Here is an 18990-nt window from a genome sequence, read left to right as displayed (position 1 = left end):
GGTCCACTGAACTGGTTTATGATTTGTTTCTCCAAAGACAAGATGCCGAGGTAACTTTTTCCCGTAGGTGAGGAAGGTTCCACCAATAGCTACAGCTTTCAGCTTTAGATGAGATTGTTAGTAGATAATGATAGTTATTTTCCTGATTTTTAGGAGTTAGTTCACATTTTTTTATTTTCCATTACTGCGTGAGTTTTTATCATGGTTGTTAATATATGTCTATTTAAGGGCTTATTTACTAATCAATAAACAAGCAAGAGAGTTCCTCTCAATTATTCTCTATTTTTCATCAAATTCATATCACTTTTACTGTAATACCAGAGCTCGATTATTCATAAGAGAGAGTGACATAGAGAATAAAACTGTAGCTTTATCCCGAGTTGCAGCAGCAAACTTGGAAGGGAACTGCAGTAGCACATGTCAATGAGTTTAGATAATTTTGTGCAACCAGTTATTCCTCGTTTTATATTCTCTATTTTTCATAAAGTTAATGTCACTTTTACATTCACTACCGCTGTTGCTTGTCATCACTGAAATTCAAACCTGCTGAAGAACTAAATTCTCCATCTAGACGCTGCATATTGGTAGAAGCCAGTGAAAAAACAAAGGTTTTAGCTGAATTGTTGAACTAAGCTAAACATACGTGGTTCCCAACTACCAAAACTAACAAACTAAATCATAGTTCGAATGTTCCAAAAATTTAGTACAAATAAAGAAACCAAATATGGAAGAAATATTTTAAAAATTAGAATTACTTAAAGTACAAACGAACACTAATTTTATTATATAAAATTCTATCACGTATAACAATTGACAAAGAGACTACTTTTGTAACTGTTTTTCTGAATAGAAATCATTCTTATATCTTACTTTAGAGTATACTTTAGAATCATAACACATTAATTCTAATATATAACTCTTTATATATTTCACTGTTCAATTCCACTATCATCAGAAAATCCATATGTAACAAAATAAACTATTTTTCAATAACCAACTTCTTAAGTATACTCGCTAAAACACGAAACGTATACACTTAATATTGTATAATAGTACATCTTTTCAGCTAGTTTTCTTTACAAGCTGTGTAGCTGTTTCTTGTCTTTTATTTGCCTAGTTTTTCACCCTTTCTTATCCAAACCCTGGCGCTGAAGACAAATAATTCTGATTGATATTGAAATCTGCAACTCGGTATACAATCACTAGAAATCAGAATCAGAAGAAGAACAAAACAATTGTCACAAAAGTCAACGGCTAAGAGCCTTGATAAAATGACAGAAGAGTTATATTGAGAAAAGGAGGAAGGAAATAGCAAGAGAGAAGGGGAAAGGAAAGGAGAATGAAGAAGGGAATAACACTACTAACCATAACAGTGATCGCGATATGTTTGGCTACGGTTAGCAGTGCGCCGGAGTCCCCACCGTACACTGTGGTACACTCGCAGTCCGATTTCGAGATCAGGCTCTATGGAACCTCCGTTTGGATGTCTGCTCCCGCTCTCGACATTTCCTTCGAGAAAGCCTCCTGGGACGGTTTTCACAGGTAATTCTTCTTATCCCTCACAATAACTAACTAACTAACTAATTAACCCGATTATACCATCTCCTAGGTTGTTCCAGTTTACTGAAGGCGCCAATCTCAATTTCTCACGAATCCCAATGACCGTTCCCGTCTTGACCACCACCGTCCCCGGAGCCGGTCCCCTCCAGTCCCAAGGCTACTACGTTAGTTTATACTTACCCGTTAAGTTCCAAGGAAACCCACCACTGCCGCTTCCAGAACTCAATATCAGGCCCTATGAATTCACCACCCACTGCGTTGCGGTTAGAAAGTTCTCTGGATTCGCCAATGATGAGAGGATTGTCAAGGAGGCGGAAAAGCTTGCCACCAGCCTCAGTCGCTCTCCCTGGGCGCAGTCCAAGACTCGCCGTGGTTACTCGATCGCGCAGTACAATACTCCCATCCGAATTGTGAATCGCAAAAATGAGGTCTGGGTGGACATTGATGCTCCTCAATTAGGCTGTGAATCGGTTGGGATTTCCACGTATTGATAGAAGGAGTATGGAAGAATGGTTCGGTACTTGTGAAAGTGTTCTTGCCTGCTTCTTGTACAGGTCTGTCTATGTTCATATTGTTTAACTGTCATGAAATATAGACTTGTGTTGTTTCTTGAAATAATAGGATCGCGTGAGATTTTTCACACTATCATGTCTATGGAAAACAGATAGACTTCCTTGCACTGTGTCAGTTATGTTATGATGGGATCTGTAGAAGAAAAATGTCACTTTCTTTTCTCTTTCAACTAATCAATTGTTAAACTTAGTGACAGTGATTATTGGAGGAGTGTCGGAAAAGATGAGAAATTGGGGTAATAGCTTATGAGCACTAGCTACCTATTAAATGATTGGTGGTTATCATATCCCATCAGTATAAGGAATAGATTCTTTAAAGATAAGAATTAGTTAGAGTAGTCCTTTGAGAAATAGGAAGATCGTGGACCAAAGGTAAGAAGCAAGAGATAACATGCAAACACTTCACCTTTTAAGTATAAGACCATAACCGAGTCTGACATTATAAACAGACAACAAGCTAAAGGGAACAATGACTCAACATTAATGCTTTTACTTAGATCTTGCAAATATAAGAGACTTTGATCAGAACACAAGTGATTGTTTGTTCTAGATGCATTATTTTTGTCTTGCTAGCAAATTGAATGTTTTAAGTTGTGGTTGTGATTGTTTTGGCAATTCAGTTTGCAATCATGCAATGTGTTTCACAGTTTTAAACCTTGTCTGTTGTCAAGCAAAGTTATGTGAGAACCACAAATGAAAGGAGATACTCTGTAATTATTAGAACATAAAGGGACAATCTTGGTTGAGTTTGTTTAGGATTTTAGCTTAGAGAACATTGGAAATTCATAACGTTTTTATTTTTACACTTTATAAACTAACTTGAATCAAGACTTGCTATATAACTAATTCTAGTCATTGAAAACAAGTTAGGTTGCATGGATTGATTTTTCTACTTGTTTTTTTATCTTCCACACTGTCACTTTTAGCTTAGAAATTCAATGCTGTCAAACTGGTGCTATCTAAAGAAATTAATTTAGACCAAGAAGTTGGTTTGGGTTGAGGCATTAAGATTAACATATCGAGTCACAACTTTTCATGATCCATTTTAAGGACTTTTTCCTAAACTTCAGCCCAGGGTCTGCAACCAGCCATTGTGGAGGCACTTTCTGTATCATATGCATTTGTCAAGTTGTCTAAAATAAGTATAGCAGTGTCTGCAAGGTTACTAGCAGACATTACATAAACAGAACCTGTAACAACCATTCCTTCTTCATGTTTTAGACTGATACACCTCTACCATAAAAAAAGTGCACTCTGTATCTTAATCTTAATCATCAGAGGTAATATAGTCACACTTACAGATACCAACATTTCAGAGATTTACATTTGTTTGGTATCGAATTTTCAAAGATAGAGGATTCAAGTATTCATTCTGATGACTTTAGAAGGAACAGTTTTGGGCCACGGATTAGAAGATGAAAGTAACATAAAGCCACCAAACCAAACTGCTCATTTCTTTGTTCAGTGATTGCTTGCTTCATCTAACATTTTCTGTGCTGAAATTGCTATTGTATTTTTCAATTAAAACGTAAGAAATTATTAAAAGCACAATGGAAACAAAAATGAACTAACTGGGCAAATTAAAACTTAAACTTAAGAGAAAAGTCAAATTTAAAATATTAGTTCATTAGGTCAAAACTTAAATAATACGTCAAGTGATTAATCTTACTCAATGTAAAATTCTTAATAGGGACAGTTTATTGCTCAAAAACCAGAACAAGTACTTATTTCCAGTGTTGTTAGAAGGCTCCAGAACCTCTTTTACTCCAGTTTTATTGCAATATGAATGCGACAATGTTTGTAAGTTCGCTTTTTTACGCTACCTACGTATGACACTCGGAGTGCAATATGACATTTTCATTTTATTTTAAACTGAGATTGTTACGACAAAAAAAAAAAAAAACAGGTTATAAATGGTTCATAGACTAAATACGCAAGATTTTATTTCAAAATAAATCACACTTTTAAATGTGTTCAAATTTTCCAGTCTTTTTTTTTTTTTTGGAAAATCAATGTTCCAAAGTAATATTTTTGATAAAATAGATATAAAATCTATCAGTATCAAAGGTGAGGTGGTTCTCTCCAATTTGAGAAAAATAAATATTATACCCTTTTTTTTTATGTCATTGACGTGTTCTCCCGAATAATATATATCTTTCCTTTCTCTTTATTGTTTTTCATTTTCCCAACAATCGATTAAACAATTATCTACTCATTTCCTTTTATTTGTCTTTCTTTCTTGAACCAAACAAAACATTAATCATATACAAATAAAATGTGTTCAAAATTTCCTGTATAATTGGTGAATGTCCAAAGTCTTAAAAATAAGAAAAAAAAATGAATTAATTGAGCTCAGATGGAGGCGACTCCTAAATTTCTTTTGCTTATGTGATAAGACAGATAAACAAATGAACAAAGAAAATTAATAAATCAGGTAAATTTTAATTCAGATTTCGATAAATTAGACAAAAATATTTCCTGAACATATAACGTGTTGAAAATTTATTTAAAAATAATATTTATCTATGATCTATTTTCCAACAAAATTATTAAAATTATTCATTCACAACTTTTTCATGAATATTTGGTCAATATAAAAAGAAAAACAACATTACTTCAAGTTCTACAATTATTAGTGTCAGACATTTCAATTTTCTCTTAGATATATTCATAAAATTAAATTATTTACATCCATCCATTGTAGCATCAGCCACTTTCACGAGAAAAAGTGACTATCTAGTTAATAAACTTTATTATAAACTAGTAATCAATAAAAGTGGTTATGTGTTTATTATCTTTATTAGTCTTTTTTTATTGTTATAGAGAATTATATTAATTTAAAAGACGATAAATTTAATAAATAATCATTGAAGATAAATAGTAAAATAATTATTTTAATTTTAAAAATAATTTAATTAAGTAAAAGATCACTAAAAAGATAAAAGTTAAAAGATAGTTATTTTAGTTTACAAATTTTAAAATATAATTATTTGAGGAGTAAAATTGAAAAAAAATCGTGTATAAAAAAAAATTCTTCTTTAATAATATAGATCATAAAAGATATATATTCCTATTAGTTTTACATTTTATAATTTTATTATTTTTTATTTTCAAAGGTATAATTTTACAATGGCAGATAATATATTTGTAAAATCTTAAAATATATATTTTTTAAATTAAAAATTAAGATTTAATTATGAAAGTTTGTTGAATTATTGTTGTTTCATTATCTTGGATTTTAAAAATATAACAGAAAAGTATTCTTTTAGTTATTAAATAAATTGAATATATATATATATATATATATATATATAATAAACTATTGATAAACCCTTGAATTAAAGGCGCATACTAACTCGGGCGCTAATATAAGTGTGCAAAATGATTTATGAATGATAATTGAATTTAGGTTTGGTTGAATCTTTAATTTATTTGATAATATATTTTATGTGGTGTATGTGTTTATGTGAAAGGATATATATTAAAGAAAAAATAGGTGTTGGTATTTTGGCTTGTTTTGCTCTTCAAATGGCCTTGGAACACTTTTTCTAGAGACACTACAAAAATGAAGAAGAAATGTGCAAGAAGATAATTACTTACGGAAATTTACAAATCAAAGAAAAAGATTTTAGTCATTTTAATTTTATTTCAATTAATGGCTTAAATTAACAATATTTTATTTTAGTTTCATAGATTATCAAAGTTATATTATTAATTTTTTTATAGACATAATATTTATAGAGTTTATAACTATACAACGTTGTTAGTGTAAATTTTGTATATTCTTGACTAATACAAAAATATTGTGATTAAGATTTTTAAGACGATTATTATCCGATTGAATGAAGTATCATATAAAAAAAATTAATGTTTGTGTAAGCTTATATCTAATATTTATATAAAATAAATACCAATTAATGAAACGATTGATGTGGTTTTATTTTATTTTTTTATGGTATATTCTCACTTGATAACTGGTACTACTAGTTAGAAGCATCTTTCTTAAAGTACGGTTCATGTTAAACTATACATTTTTTTAGTAATATCTACTTTGAATTGGAATCTTAATATTTAAATAACACATTACACATCTGACTAAAACGATTCAAGCCATACTTGACTACTACAAATAATAAAATTATTCTTATCCACTTTTAACATCTTTTCACTCCCCAGGACTCTTCTAGTTTTTTGTCCACTCATTTTTTTAATAAAAATAAAATCAAAGACAAAAAGTAAACCCCCTAAAATAACCCTTTAAATGGTCTGTTTTGTAAATGAAATCTTATTTCTAATCCAAATTAATTTATATACTTTTGTAAAAGTGGGTATATTTTACTCGTTCCACTTTTGTATTTTGCAACAAACTCTATTATTTGCGAGCAGAAAATATTTTCACTAAGCCATAATTAGTAACATACGTAAACAGCTAAAGAAACCGCTAATTTATCATTGGATTATTTTTACACCATCGCATGTTATTTTTTAGTAAGCACAAAAATCAATTTAAGTTTTTCTGAAATTAAAATCAATTTTGAATTTAAACTATCTTTTTTTTTAACATAAGTTCTATATTATACGAAATAAAATATTATTTTACTGTTGTTTTTTTCGATAAATTATGTATACTCTTTGATCTACATGAAAGATAAAGATAATTAATTAATTAATGTAATTTGTAGGTTGGGCCTACACCTATATGAATAAACAATTTTCTCACGGATGGTAAGGTAACTCAACTGTTACGTCTTTCAGCTCTCTCTTTCTCTCTCTCATTTTCTCATTTTCGTTCTCGTTCACTCGTGTACCCTTCTCCCTCTCCGATCCGAAACCCCATCGCCTCTAACTCTCTCAGATCTCTCTTTCTCAACCTCACTCAACACTTTCCGCGAAATTCCCCTAACCTATTGAACGTATATTCGTCTCCTTTTGTCTTTCCTTTTCTTCGCAGCTTTCTGCAATTGCTTCGCTAGGGTTTCTCCGAGGCAACGGATTTTCCACTGTATGCGGTACACTTTCGTTTCCACTCCCAACTCTAATTCATCCGCGATTGATTAAGGGGAAAGGAAGGAATAAACACGTATTTTCTGGGGGATTAGAACTGGCATTTTTGCAACTGTAACTTTAACTGCTGTGGGATTTGATATGCATTGTTTTTTTTTCTTCTATTGCGGGATATTAAATGTGGCGGTGTAAAATATGTTTTTATCGCGAAAGTGTATTTTGTACAATCCTTTGTTTGTATATATTTTTTATTTTGAGGAATATAATGATCAAATGCCTTTTTATGGCGATTTTGCCTGTGAACCTCGTTTGGACCGTTTTCTCAGTTTTTGAAGATGTTGCGCATGTGTGATTTTTGGGCGTAACTTGTCTGTGATAGCATTGTTACGGAGCGCTCGTTGTTGAAAGTTTGTGTTGCTCGTTACCTCTGCTTTTGGATCTCTGGTTTGCTGATAAGATAACTACTATGGAATTGACGCATGATTTGTTGTGGTGGAATTGAATTGTTAATGGGCTTTTGGAATGTTATCTGATAGACTTGGTATGGACACATGGTTGTGAGCTGTGATTGTAAAAAAGGATTATACCTATGTTTGTGAAGTGGGTGCTATAAACAAATAGTGAGTGATCATGATCAGAAGGAAAAGCTGTTTTGTATAGGTTGATTCATTGCATGAAGATCAGGTCCTTTTTTTAGTTGTTTCAACTTTGAATATAGCAGCGTGATATTAATTGCACTGGTGGAGAATATGATTCGAAACCCTTAATACAGCATTTCTACACGAGGTGGATGGGCTAACTGCAAACATGGATATTATTTCATTTGATTGGCCGATTGAGTAAAATGAAAAGTTATAGTTGTTTATTGGAAATTTGGTTGTTGATACACATGTATTTTGCTGCTATTTTGATGGCAAAAAGAATCGACGGGTCCTTTAAACCGTTCCTTGTGTTTTAGAAGAGTCTGAATTTCATGCGAGTTGAGAATCTTACCTAAAACCACCAGTAGTTGACCTGTGCATTGTTAACATTTTTTATTCATTGGCTCAGCTCCATTTGGAGACAGGTGAGAATTGGTAATAAATGGAGAAAATAATAAGATAGCAATGTGTTAAGCTGCCATTGAAAATTAGAATTTGAATGACCTTGGTAACTGCCTGAAATGCTTGTATTAGAATGATGTTATTGATGAACGGCATCCTAAAATTAGAACTACAATCTAATTGACTACGGAAGAGGCTGTTGTGAATTTGCTGCTGCTAGTTCAGACATTTTAATGTTACTAGTTGATATAGCTCCCGTGATTCCCTTATAATTTATGAAAGAGTACATCTACTAAATGTTCACTGGTTTAATGTTTGCATTATAATTTATAATACATCTTAAATTCTGATTATGTATGAAATCATTACAATATGCCTTTTTATTAATTGAATCATGTTTCTCTGTCTCTCTTAAGCAGGCCTTTTAATTAGGATTGGATGACCGTGTGGCGGCAACTAGACTATGACTTCAAGCATGTTGAGTGGGGAACGGAGGTATATTTAAATTTGAGTGCTTTTGAAGTCACTTAAGTGAACTTGTGGTGAGAAGTTTGGGCAGTACGCAGGTCCTGTGGTGTCATAAGGGTTTCGGAAGTAAATTGAATGAATTTTTTCCCCTTAAGATATGGCAATGTGGTTCCCTTGTTAAGTTGATTGAACACTAAGACCAGAAACCAGCATACCTAACTGCTCACTTGCGGACTCAGTATAAAAATATCCCTTGTACCATTTCACTACCTTTTGTAATAAAGTATACGGAATTCAGACATGTTTCTTTTAGCATTCTGCACAAACCCAGTAGTTGTTCTAAGTCTCATCATGCCTTGCTATTTTACTTAGGCCATATGCCAGTATCTTATCCATCATATATTTCCCCTCAATGTGCACATGAATTATAAATATATTAGCTTATTAAGTGATAAAAAAATTGACATTGATGATATGATAATGCTGTTGCAGATGGGCCTCCTCTTCCAGAAGAGGTGGTATGACTGTTTTAGGGAAAGTTGCAGTTCCAAAACCTATCAACTTACCCAGTCAGAGGTATTTATGTTCTGGCTGAACACTTTTAACTTTTCAGTTAACTAACTCTGATTGGGTGCCTTCTGAAAAATTTACCTCTTAATTTTCTGAAGGTTAGAAAATCATGGTCTGGACCCAAACGTGGAGATTGTTCCCAAGTGAGTATATATTCTATAAACCCAAATGCTAGGACTTTTTCTGATGCCTTCTTTCTTGTAGTTTTAGATTATGGTTGCTTGTCTGATCTTTTATTAGGGGTACACTCAGCTGGGGTAGTAGATCATCATCTTCTACATCTAATGCATGGGGTTCTTCTTCTCTGTCCCCCAAAACTGATGGTGGTGCTAGTTCGCCCAGTCACCTCAGTGCCCGTCCATCATCTGGTGGAAGTGGCACACGACCTTCTACTGCTGGCAGTGATAGGGTTCTTGAGCCTACTGCTAATTCATGGGGGACGAATTCTCGGCCTTCATCGGCATCTGGGATACTGTCAAAAACTCAGTCTTCATTGACATCATTGCGTCCTCGGAGTGCAGAAACTAGACCTGGCAGCTCTCAGCTATCCCGATTTGCTGAACCCTTGACTGAAAATTCAGGTGCCTGGAATGCTGCTAGGACTACAGAAAAACTGGTAGGCTTCTGCTTAAAACTTGAGTACCAGTATTATTTACTTTAGAAGTATTTTTAAATGTATTCATTGTTTGTGATTATTTACAAATTTAATCTAGTGATCAAGATGTCCGGTCTTATACTGATTGTCACTGGAATTTTACATTGATAAAAGACATTCCATTTCCTACCAACATTTTGTTGGTTTGGGGATGGTCCACACCTTGTTGTGGAGAATAGTTCTGTGATTAATTTTCCTGTTAAGACCTGTTTGTATATATTCCAAACATCACGTATATACATTATAATTTGGAATACAATCAAACTATGTGTCTTTTCCTTGTATTCTTAGGTCCAACTGTCAATGTATGCTTTTGTTTCTCATAGATTGCTATCCCTACCGCTGATATTAGTTTTGTGCAATTGTACAAATGCAGGGTGTTACACAACCCAAGAATGAAGAATTTTCTCTAAGCTCTGGAGACTTTCCAACCCTTGGTTCTGATAAAGATAAGTCTGTTCTGAATTCTGAGCTGCAAGGTATCATCATTCAATCATACTCTCCTATAACTATTCCGGTGATTGCTTTATTAATTAGAGTATATGTTCTTTTATGGAGTTTAGTTTTGCATTTTCTTAAATTCAGAACACATTTAGTATTTACTGGTTACCTAATTTCAATAAAATGGTTTTAACTTAATTTCTACGACTTTTTATGCTTATGTTGTAAAGCGATATCAATTATTCCCCTTAAAGTTTTTAATGTGTGTGATTATTTAGCTGTGCACTTGTCCTCTGGTTTTGTAATCAAATTTCCTTTATACTATATTCCTTTGTAAGTGTAATTTGGGAATGGTTGGAAGATGATTCACTTATATTTTATGAATACATATTATTTTATGTCCACTATGTTCTTGTCAGAATAGTCTATATTATCTTTTGAACAAAGTTGTTTTGTGTTGTATCTATATGTAGCCTAGTATCCTAGGGGTTTCTTGTTTTCTCTTTCCTTAAGCTTATGTTGTAAGCTTCTCATTCTTACACACACACACACACATATATATATTTCGAGTATACACCTGGTTGAAACTGTGCACACCTTATTACTTGGTGCAAATATACCTGCATATCTCTTGGGTGATGCCATTCTAATTACTTATTTTCTTATCAATAGAATGCTTTCTTCGTCCGTTGATATTAAAGTTACTTATTCCATTATGTTTCCAAATGAACCTTAATTTCAAGTTACTATCAATCAGAGCCATCAAAAATGTCTTCCTAGGATATTCTCATCTCCGAAAAGGGTATTGTTGTTTTCCTTCTAAAACACAAAAGTACTAAATGTTTACAATTGTCACTATTTTTTGAAAGGGACATATTTCTTATCTTTGTCCCTTCACGAAGTCGACTCTATCCATCAAGTCTCACCCATTTCAGTAGTTGAACCCTACATCAAATCCACCTGAATGATAATTGATGCTTTCATCACTTACCAACGTAGGCCACAAGTAAGTGGTCCCATATTGCATGGTGAGTCCTGTTCAAGTCCTTTGCCATCATCACTCAATATTTTTACTACTGATAATATAGATTCCAGTTGGCCCATTGCTTTCCAAAAACGTACTCATTCCCTCATCCTATTTACAATTTGTTAACCTATCATAGGGCAGTCCCTTCCTAGTTTTCATTTGTTTTCTGTGTCTCATACCCACCATTCCAAAAAATGTGATTGAGGCACTTGATCATCCTAGATGGCGATAAACTAGATTGCTGATTTGTAGGCTCTTGAACATGGGACATAGTTCCTCTACCACTTGGGCAGAAAACAATTGGTTGTATATGGGTGTATGGCTTTAAAGTTGGGTCAAATGGTGAGGTTGATTAAGAATATACTTAGATATGTGATCTAGGTTACAATGATATCCCGAATGACAATTGTACATCGCCTTGCTGTGGCAGCTCTTTACCATTGGCCTCTTCATCGGTTGGATATTAAGAATACATTTTTTATGGTGATTTGGTGGAACCTTTACATGGGGAAACCTACTAGTTTTGTTGATAGAGGGGAGTTAGGATTGGTTTGTAAATTATAATGGTCCCTTTGATCTCAAGCAATCTCAATGTGCTTGGTTTAGATAGTGCAATCGTGTTATTCAGATCATTGGGATGAAACCTAGGGAAGTAAATAATTTAGTCTTTTATTGTCATACATGACTTGGAAGACATGTATATCTAGTTATTACTGGAAATGATACCTCCAAAATTATTCAGCTAAAGCATCATTTGTGCAAACACTTTCAAACCCAAGATCTTGGAAATCTAGACAACTTCCTAGGCATTGAAGTGTCTCAATCAAAAGAAGGTAACTGTGTTGGATATCTTGAAAGAAATAAGAATGATTGATTGTAAACTGGTTGATAATTCTGTGGATCCAAATAAGAAATTAACAAAGTGAGCCCTCTTCATATCCTTAGAGGTACAAGATCCTTTAGGGAAACTTATTTATCTTACTATTTCTAATCCTAACCTATCTTTTGCAGTTTATTTGGTGAGTCGGTTTATGTGGGCTCCTTGCATTGATCATACCATTCTCAGTATCTCAAAATAGGTCTAGGACAGGGTCTACTGTATGAAGATAAAGGAAGTACCCAAGTATGGATATTTTGTCGTTGATTGGGCTGGGTTTATTTTAGACAAATGTTTCACTATTGGATTGGATATTGTGTTTTTATTGGAGAAAGCATGATTTCTTGAAAAAGCAAGAAACACCACTTAGATGCCCAATGTATAAAAAGATTGGTATGGAGACCCAAACATAAAGATTGAGCACGAGTACCCAAAACACAAAAACATAATGAGAGCTTGGAACAGAGAAATATGCAAACGATAGATTGAAAATGGACTTTAGGAGTAAAGGTTGATCAGAGATGCAATGCATGATGATGAGATGTATGCATGATATGATTCCATTAGGGTAAATATTATTTCTTGGAAAAGCAAGAAACACTGTAGTCTCTCTGTCAAGCGCAAAAACTAAATATAGGGAATGGCAACATTCATTTGTGAACTTGTGTTGATAAAACAATATTTGTAGGTACTAAAGTTTTGTGAAATTTAACAATGAGAATGTACTTATGATAATCAGGCAGCTATGCGCATTGCTTCCATCCCTCTGTCATGAGATGATAAAACACAAAAATTGTTGTCCAATGAAATTTGCTCGAATTTTTTGGCTCCTATAATCAACTTGCAGCCATTTTGATAAAATCCTTGAGAGGATTGGGTTCAATTTATATGTTCCAAGCTTAGAACATATAATCTGTATGCTCTAGCTTGAGGGGAATGTTAGAATAGTTTATATTATCTTCTGATAACAAAGAAGGTTTTTTTGTGTGTTGTATCTGCATGTTAGAATGGTATCCTAGGGGTTTCTTTTTTCTCTTTCCTTGAGCATAAGTGGTAAGCTTATCATCCTTATCTATATCTGTATGGGTGTGTGTGTGTGTGTATGAACATCAACAAAACAGTGAGATCTAATATAAGATCTCTTGAAACACCTTTTCTCTTTAAGGGTGTTAAAATGAGTGATTTGTGCAAGTTTTGAGTGAGGAGTTAATCCTTTACAGTCATATGGCCACATTGGCTTTGAAGTTGGTTGAGTGAGATTGTAGTAATTTTATTGTTAATTGTTGAATAGTTATACTGCAATATAGTGCTGTTAGTTTGTTACTTTGAAATATACAATATAGAAACTACATTTGTATCTTGAGGTACACTACCAATCTTTCCAATGATTTTTTTAATAATTTTTTTTTATCAACCAATGGCAGACCAAAATTCTCAAGCTCACCCTGACTCCTCTTCTGAACTCAGGAAAGAGATAAATGATACTCCTGGTATTGGTATGTATTCATGCTCTTGCCTTTTAAACTAATGTTGGTTCAATTTTATTTCTGCCATTTTCTGATGCTAGGTTTTTGTTCTTTGTCTGATGCTAGGTTTTTGTTCTTTGTCTGATGCTCTTTTTTTGTTTTCAGAAGATGATCATGTAAATGCAAATATTAAGGGTGAAAGTGTAAATTCTTGGAGGAGAGATTATCAGGTTTATAACGAGGAAGGTGTGAGGCCGCCAGGCATAGAGAAATGGCAGGGAAACTCCCAGCTTTATCCTAATGCTGGTATTCCTCCTCAACACTATGAAGCTTGGCATGGTCCTCCAGTAAATAACCCTCAGGGCTGTGTTTGGTTCAGGGGTCCTCCCAGTGGTCCCCCATTTGGAAATCCTGTTACTCCAAGTGGCTTTCCAATGGAACCATTTCCATATTACCGTCCACATATGCCCCCTGCTGGTCTTGCAAACCCTCCCCCAGTTCCCCCCCCTGGAGCTGGACCACGAGGGCACCATAAGAATGGAGATGTCTACAGGCCTCATATAGCCGATGCCTTTATTCGCCCAGGCATTCCTATGAGACCTGGGTTTTATCCCGGTTCAATGGCTTATGAGGGATATTACAGTCCTCCAATGGGCTATTGCAATGCAAACGAGCGAGATGTTCCTTTCATGGGAATGCCTTCTGGACCTCCTGTCTTTAATAGGTACTCAAATCAAAATCCTCCTGAACCTGGCAATGCACATGGTAGGTCTGCTGGATATGGTAATACTGGGAAGCAATTGACTTCAGAGCAAGTGGAATCTGGCCATCCTCCTGATACTGCTGGACCATACAGAGTCCTTCTTAAGCAGCAGCCCGAATCAGATGGGAAAAACAAATCAACAAATTTTGAGGATTCAGAGAAAACCAATGCATTATATGCTGATGGTCGGGGCCAACCTAGAATGACTGTTTGGGAGAATGAGCCAAGATCAAACTACAGAAAGAATGAAGATATGGATCTGAGGACGATTAACCGTGGTGAAGTTTCCTCTCAGACTTCAGAAAATCAAGTATCTAGTTCTTCTGTCATTAAGGGCAAATCTCCTGAAAGTTCAGGAAACACAAAACTTGATGATAATTCAGCGAGGAAATTGGAGGCTGTTGCCTCAGATATGCTAGAAATCTCCCCTAAACCATCTGCTCCAAAAGATGCCAGTCTAATTCAAAAGATCGAGGGTTTAAATGCAAAGGCTAGGGATAATTCATCTGCTAGATTTAGAGAGGAGCAAAGGAGTAAATTTCATACCAGTAATGCTGTGATAGACCATGTGGAAAATACTGTTGGTGCTGATGTGTTTCCAGCACGTAGTAATGCCACAGAAATCATAAATCCTGCCCATCATGAAATGGGTGCTCCTGGTGCAGGAAAGAATTTTGAATCCTTGTCTTCCAGTGGAACTGCCACATCCAGGTTTGGCAAAAACTTCTACTAGGTGTCTATTACTGTAATCATGGTTCATTTATATTGGTTAAAAAGTATTGAAGTGCTTATTCACAGGCAATCTGCTCATGGAATGCAAGGTAGAGGTGATCATCGTAACAAAGGAAGATCAAACAATCTAGATGCTGATGGTTGGCGAAAGAAATCTGTGGTTGAAGATTCTTTAGCCTCATCAGGTGTACAGTTGGAAGCATCTCATGTTCTTGTGGGTGACCATCAAATATCTGTTCAGACCTATGACAGGTCCGGATCCTATAACCAAGCAAGGCACTTTGGAGAATCTGTTCAAACCTGGTCTGATTCTGGTGACAGCCATGCACAGGTAATTTGGGTACCTTTTCTGTGCTTGTTAGCTTAACTCTCGGCATTTAGTACTTACATGATACACTTTGAAACACATCAGCGTGCCAAAATGAAAGAGTTAGCCAAGCAACGGACTAGACAACTGCAGGAGGAAGAGGAGGAACGGACAAGAAAGCAAAAGGCAAAAGCTCTTGCTAAGTTGGATGAGTTAAACAAGCGATCTCAAGCAGGAGATGGACCAACTCAGAAAGAGTATATTACAAATCCTCAAATGCAGGAAGAAGAGGAATGGGCAAGAAAGCAAAAGGCTAATGCTTTTGCAAAGTTGGATGAGTTAAACAAGCAATCTCAAGCAGGTGATGGCTCATCTCAGAAAGAGTATGTTACAAATCCTGCCATCCATAATAAGCCAGAGGAGTTGCAACCTTCTGAGTCAAAAACTACAGCTGTCAATTCTGCTGTAAATTGTAATGCCTTGTGTCAGGTAAATGAACCCAGCATTAGTAGAGCGGAAAAATCACCAGTCTTGCTTGTCGAACCAACTGTTGAGACACTTAAAAGTTCTGTCCAAGAGCCTATTCTGAAGCAGAATCAAGTTGTGGCCCTGCATCATGATATTAATAATGCTGATGCTACCAATCCCTTGCATGCTCATAACAATGTTGCCTCAAAGCAGAAGCGAATGAGCTATAAACAGAAGCAAAATCTTCCTTTTGAGAAAACATCAAGTGACAAAATTGTCTCTACCACCTCAACTGCCCTGAAAGTTGAGAATGAGGCAAGGATTGATGTTTCTCTCTCTTCTGGTGGTGTTACAAACGAAATTGGTGCAGCCTGTGGCTCTGACTTCAATTCAGCTGCTGTGGTTGAGTCTTCAGCAAACCCAAAAAAGAAGAATATTAGGAATAGTAAAAACAAACAGAAACATGAAGAAAGTTCAACTCAGGCTGTACTACCAATACCAAAAGAAACCAATCTTTCCAAAAGCTCGGTTGAAGGTGACAAGTCCAAGGCTTCTGACTTTGAGTTAGAACAGGGTGTACTTCAACCGGTGCCCCTATCTAAAGATCCAAATCCGTTTCCAGAGCAACACAGATATTCATCAAATGAAGAATCCCATGGCAGACAGAATAGCCAGTGGAAATCACAGCATTCTCGTAGGTTGCCAAGAAATATGCAGACCAATAGACCAGCAGAGAAATCCCATGGGACTGATGCTGTGATGTGGGCACCCGTTAAACCACAGAACAAGAGTGAGATCATGGATGAATTAGTGGATAAAAGTAAAACTGAGGCAGTTAATCCTGTAAAGAATGAGGAGCAGGTGCATAATTCAAAAAATAAGAGGGCAGAAATGGAGAGATATATTCCAAAACCTGTTGCAAAAGAAATGGCTCAGCAAGGAAATATTGTACAGGTAGCTTCGTCAAGCAATCAGTCTCTTACTAATGATAGCATTGGGAGAGTTGATTCCGGGTCACAGGGCCCTCAAGTCATTCAGCATACTAATACAGTTGTTGGAAAAGTGGGTTCTGGTATGGACTCTAAAATTAGAGATGGCAGGCATACTAAGCAGGGAAAAGCACATGGGTCGTGGCGGCAACGAAATATAACTGAATCAACTAATGTGCATGATGAACTGGACCATGATTCAAACTCTGAACCAAATGTTCAGAAACCAACAGAGCATTATCATGGTCACAAGTCTGAAGTAAGCTCTGTGAAAGGAGGGCAAACCAAACACTTCAGTGACACTGGTGAAATCGATGGTTCTAACAATTCTAACTCTAATGATTCAGCTGCTTGGGCTTCAGCTCCTGTTAAAGATCATGCTGCAACAGGCAGAGGGAGGCGGGCCCCTTTCAGAGGACACAAGGGCGCAGGAGGGAACCGTGAAGTTGATAACAAAAGAAATTCTTGGGAGGCAGACAAAGTTGAAACCCTTATTTCATCTTCTGAACATGGTCAACCCGATATTGGGATGGCTTCTAAAGAAAATCGAGGTGTGGGTGAACGTTTGATGTCTCAGTGGCAACCTAAATCTCAAGCATCTAGTAATCACAGAGGAAATATATCAAGTGACCAGACTGTTAGCTCGGTAGTTGTTGGAGGTAACAAAACGGATCCCACCCACGACGGGGAATCTCTTCCATTGAGCCGTGGCAAGAGTTCCAATGCTCACGTCTCACAGCCTTTCTATGATCAACCAATCTCTGAGAAAAGCAAGGCTGGGGAAGCTCCCCATTTTATTAACCAAGAGGGTAAGAAAGAGAGAAGACATGCTCCATCAAAAAGGCAACACTACTCCCCGAATCTAGCTTCTGTTACCTCAATTGAGCAGGCTCCAACAGGTCCAGATCTTTTGCAGGACCAACGCCCATCGTCTGGGTCTGGAAAAAATGTGAACCAAAATCGGTTTCGAAGAGGACATGAATCACATGGAAATTTGAAGCTACCAACCCAGGATAATCGTCATTATAATCAACCTACAAACCGGGAAAGGCAGGGCCCGAGCACGCATCACGAGTATCACGCTCTTGGCACATATGATGATGGAAAATCGGACAACTTTGAAAGACCTAAAAATGGTAGCCATGGTGAAAGAAGATTCAGGGAAAGAGGTCCAACTCATTCACGCCGAGGTGGTGGTAACTCTTATGGACGCCAGGGTGGTTTTGAATCTTATGATTAGACATGCTGAGTTAGTCAGTTGTGGAGATACTTTCGTAAGGCAGTCTTTTTTTGTCATCCTTCAGAAGCCACACTCCCCATCAACTGTGCTTCTATATTAAGCCGAGCTTTCAGGTACATGAGTGTAGGTTTCAGATATCTTTTGTTATGTAGTCACATCATTTATGTACTGATGTCGGTATGTGTTCCGCAGGGCTAGGAGCGATGAAGATGGTGTCCCCGTTTTTGTGGGGGGCTGGGGGCATAAAAGGGTTTCGTGGATAGAGTTCCCTGTGGTTGATTGTTATTTTTCTAGTGTATCTGATTGAAAATTAGTAATTTGATGGCATTTTGTTTCTTAATCCAAGTATGGAATACTTGACACATGTTTCATCGTGTCTATTGCTAGGGATAACTAGGATACCAAAGAGAGAACGTGTGTTCTGCGGTGCCCTTTTCCTCTTATTTTGGCTGGAAAATATAATGATATATGCTCACGCGTTTGCGCAATCTGAGTAAATATAAATTTTAATTGGGATATAATGTCTGCTCACTAATTCAGCGAAGGAGAAAGCTACCGAATACTATTCACACTGTTTTTCTGTTTTACTCTCCTTGTGTGCGTTCGAGGGATTGGGATTTTGGAAAGCTAATGGATCATTTGGTGCAATATTGTTAAAAAAAAAACACCACAATTCATATTTTTTTATATTAAGTTTATAAACACATAATTTGTCTTCTAAACACATTAAGTTTATGAATTCTAAATCAACTTTAAAATCTTACTTCGAATATAATATGCATTTTATATAATTCTTTGGTACTTCTAA

At 35.6% G+C, this 18990-nt stretch overlaps 2 protein-coding genes across 4 annotated transcripts; both read left to right on the top strand.

The window, feature by feature from the left end:
- Positions 1–1070: 1070 nt before the first annotated feature.
- LOC106753300 (heme-binding protein 2-like) lies at positions 1071–2335 on the top strand. The gene is made up of 2 exons (XM_014635095.2): positions 1071–1542; positions 1610–2335. The coding sequence occupies exons 1-2, from the start codon at positions 1340–1342 to the stop codon at positions 2049–2051; spliced, it is 645 nt and encodes a 214-aa protein (XP_014490581.1). The 5' UTR covers positions 1071–1339; the 3' UTR covers positions 2052–2335.
- A 4513-nt stretch (positions 2336–6848) lies between these two features.
- LOC106753314 (protein MODIFIER OF SNC1 1) lies at positions 6849–18698 on the top strand. Of its 3 annotated transcripts, none has more exons than XM_022777467.1 (11): positions 6849–7134; positions 8599–8674; positions 9140–9223; positions 9316–9360; positions 9458–9833; positions 10249–10351; positions 13642–13713; positions 13849–15157; positions 15245–15509; positions 15591–18295; positions 18375–18698. In XM_022777467.1, exons 2-10 carry the CDS (start codon positions 8643–8645, stop codon positions 18180–18182), a joined length of 4878 nt encoding a protein of 1625 aa, XP_022633188.1. In that variant the 5' UTR covers positions 6849–7134; positions 8599–8642; the 3' UTR covers positions 18183–18295; positions 18375–18698. The 3 variants fall into 3 exon arrangements, with proteins under 3 accessions (XP_022633188.1, XP_014490597.1, XP_014490596.1); XM_014635111.2 differs by having other exon boundaries at positions 6849–7141; positions 13852–15157; XM_014635110.2 differs by having other exon boundaries at positions 6849–7141.
- Positions 18699–18990: the final 292 nt, after the last annotated feature.

The sequence above is a fragment of the Vigna radiata genome, unplaced genomic scaffold, assembly GCF_000741045.1.
Source record: "Vigna radiata var. radiata cultivar VC1973A unplaced genomic scaffold, Vradiata_ver6 scaffold_223, whole genome shotgun sequence".
NCBI classification, from domain to species: Eukaryota; Viridiplantae; Streptophyta; class Magnoliopsida; order Fabales; family Fabaceae; genus Vigna; species Vigna radiata.
The sequence above is the reverse complement of the archived record's forward strand: the minus strand, read 5'-3'. Positions and strand labels throughout refer to the sequence as shown.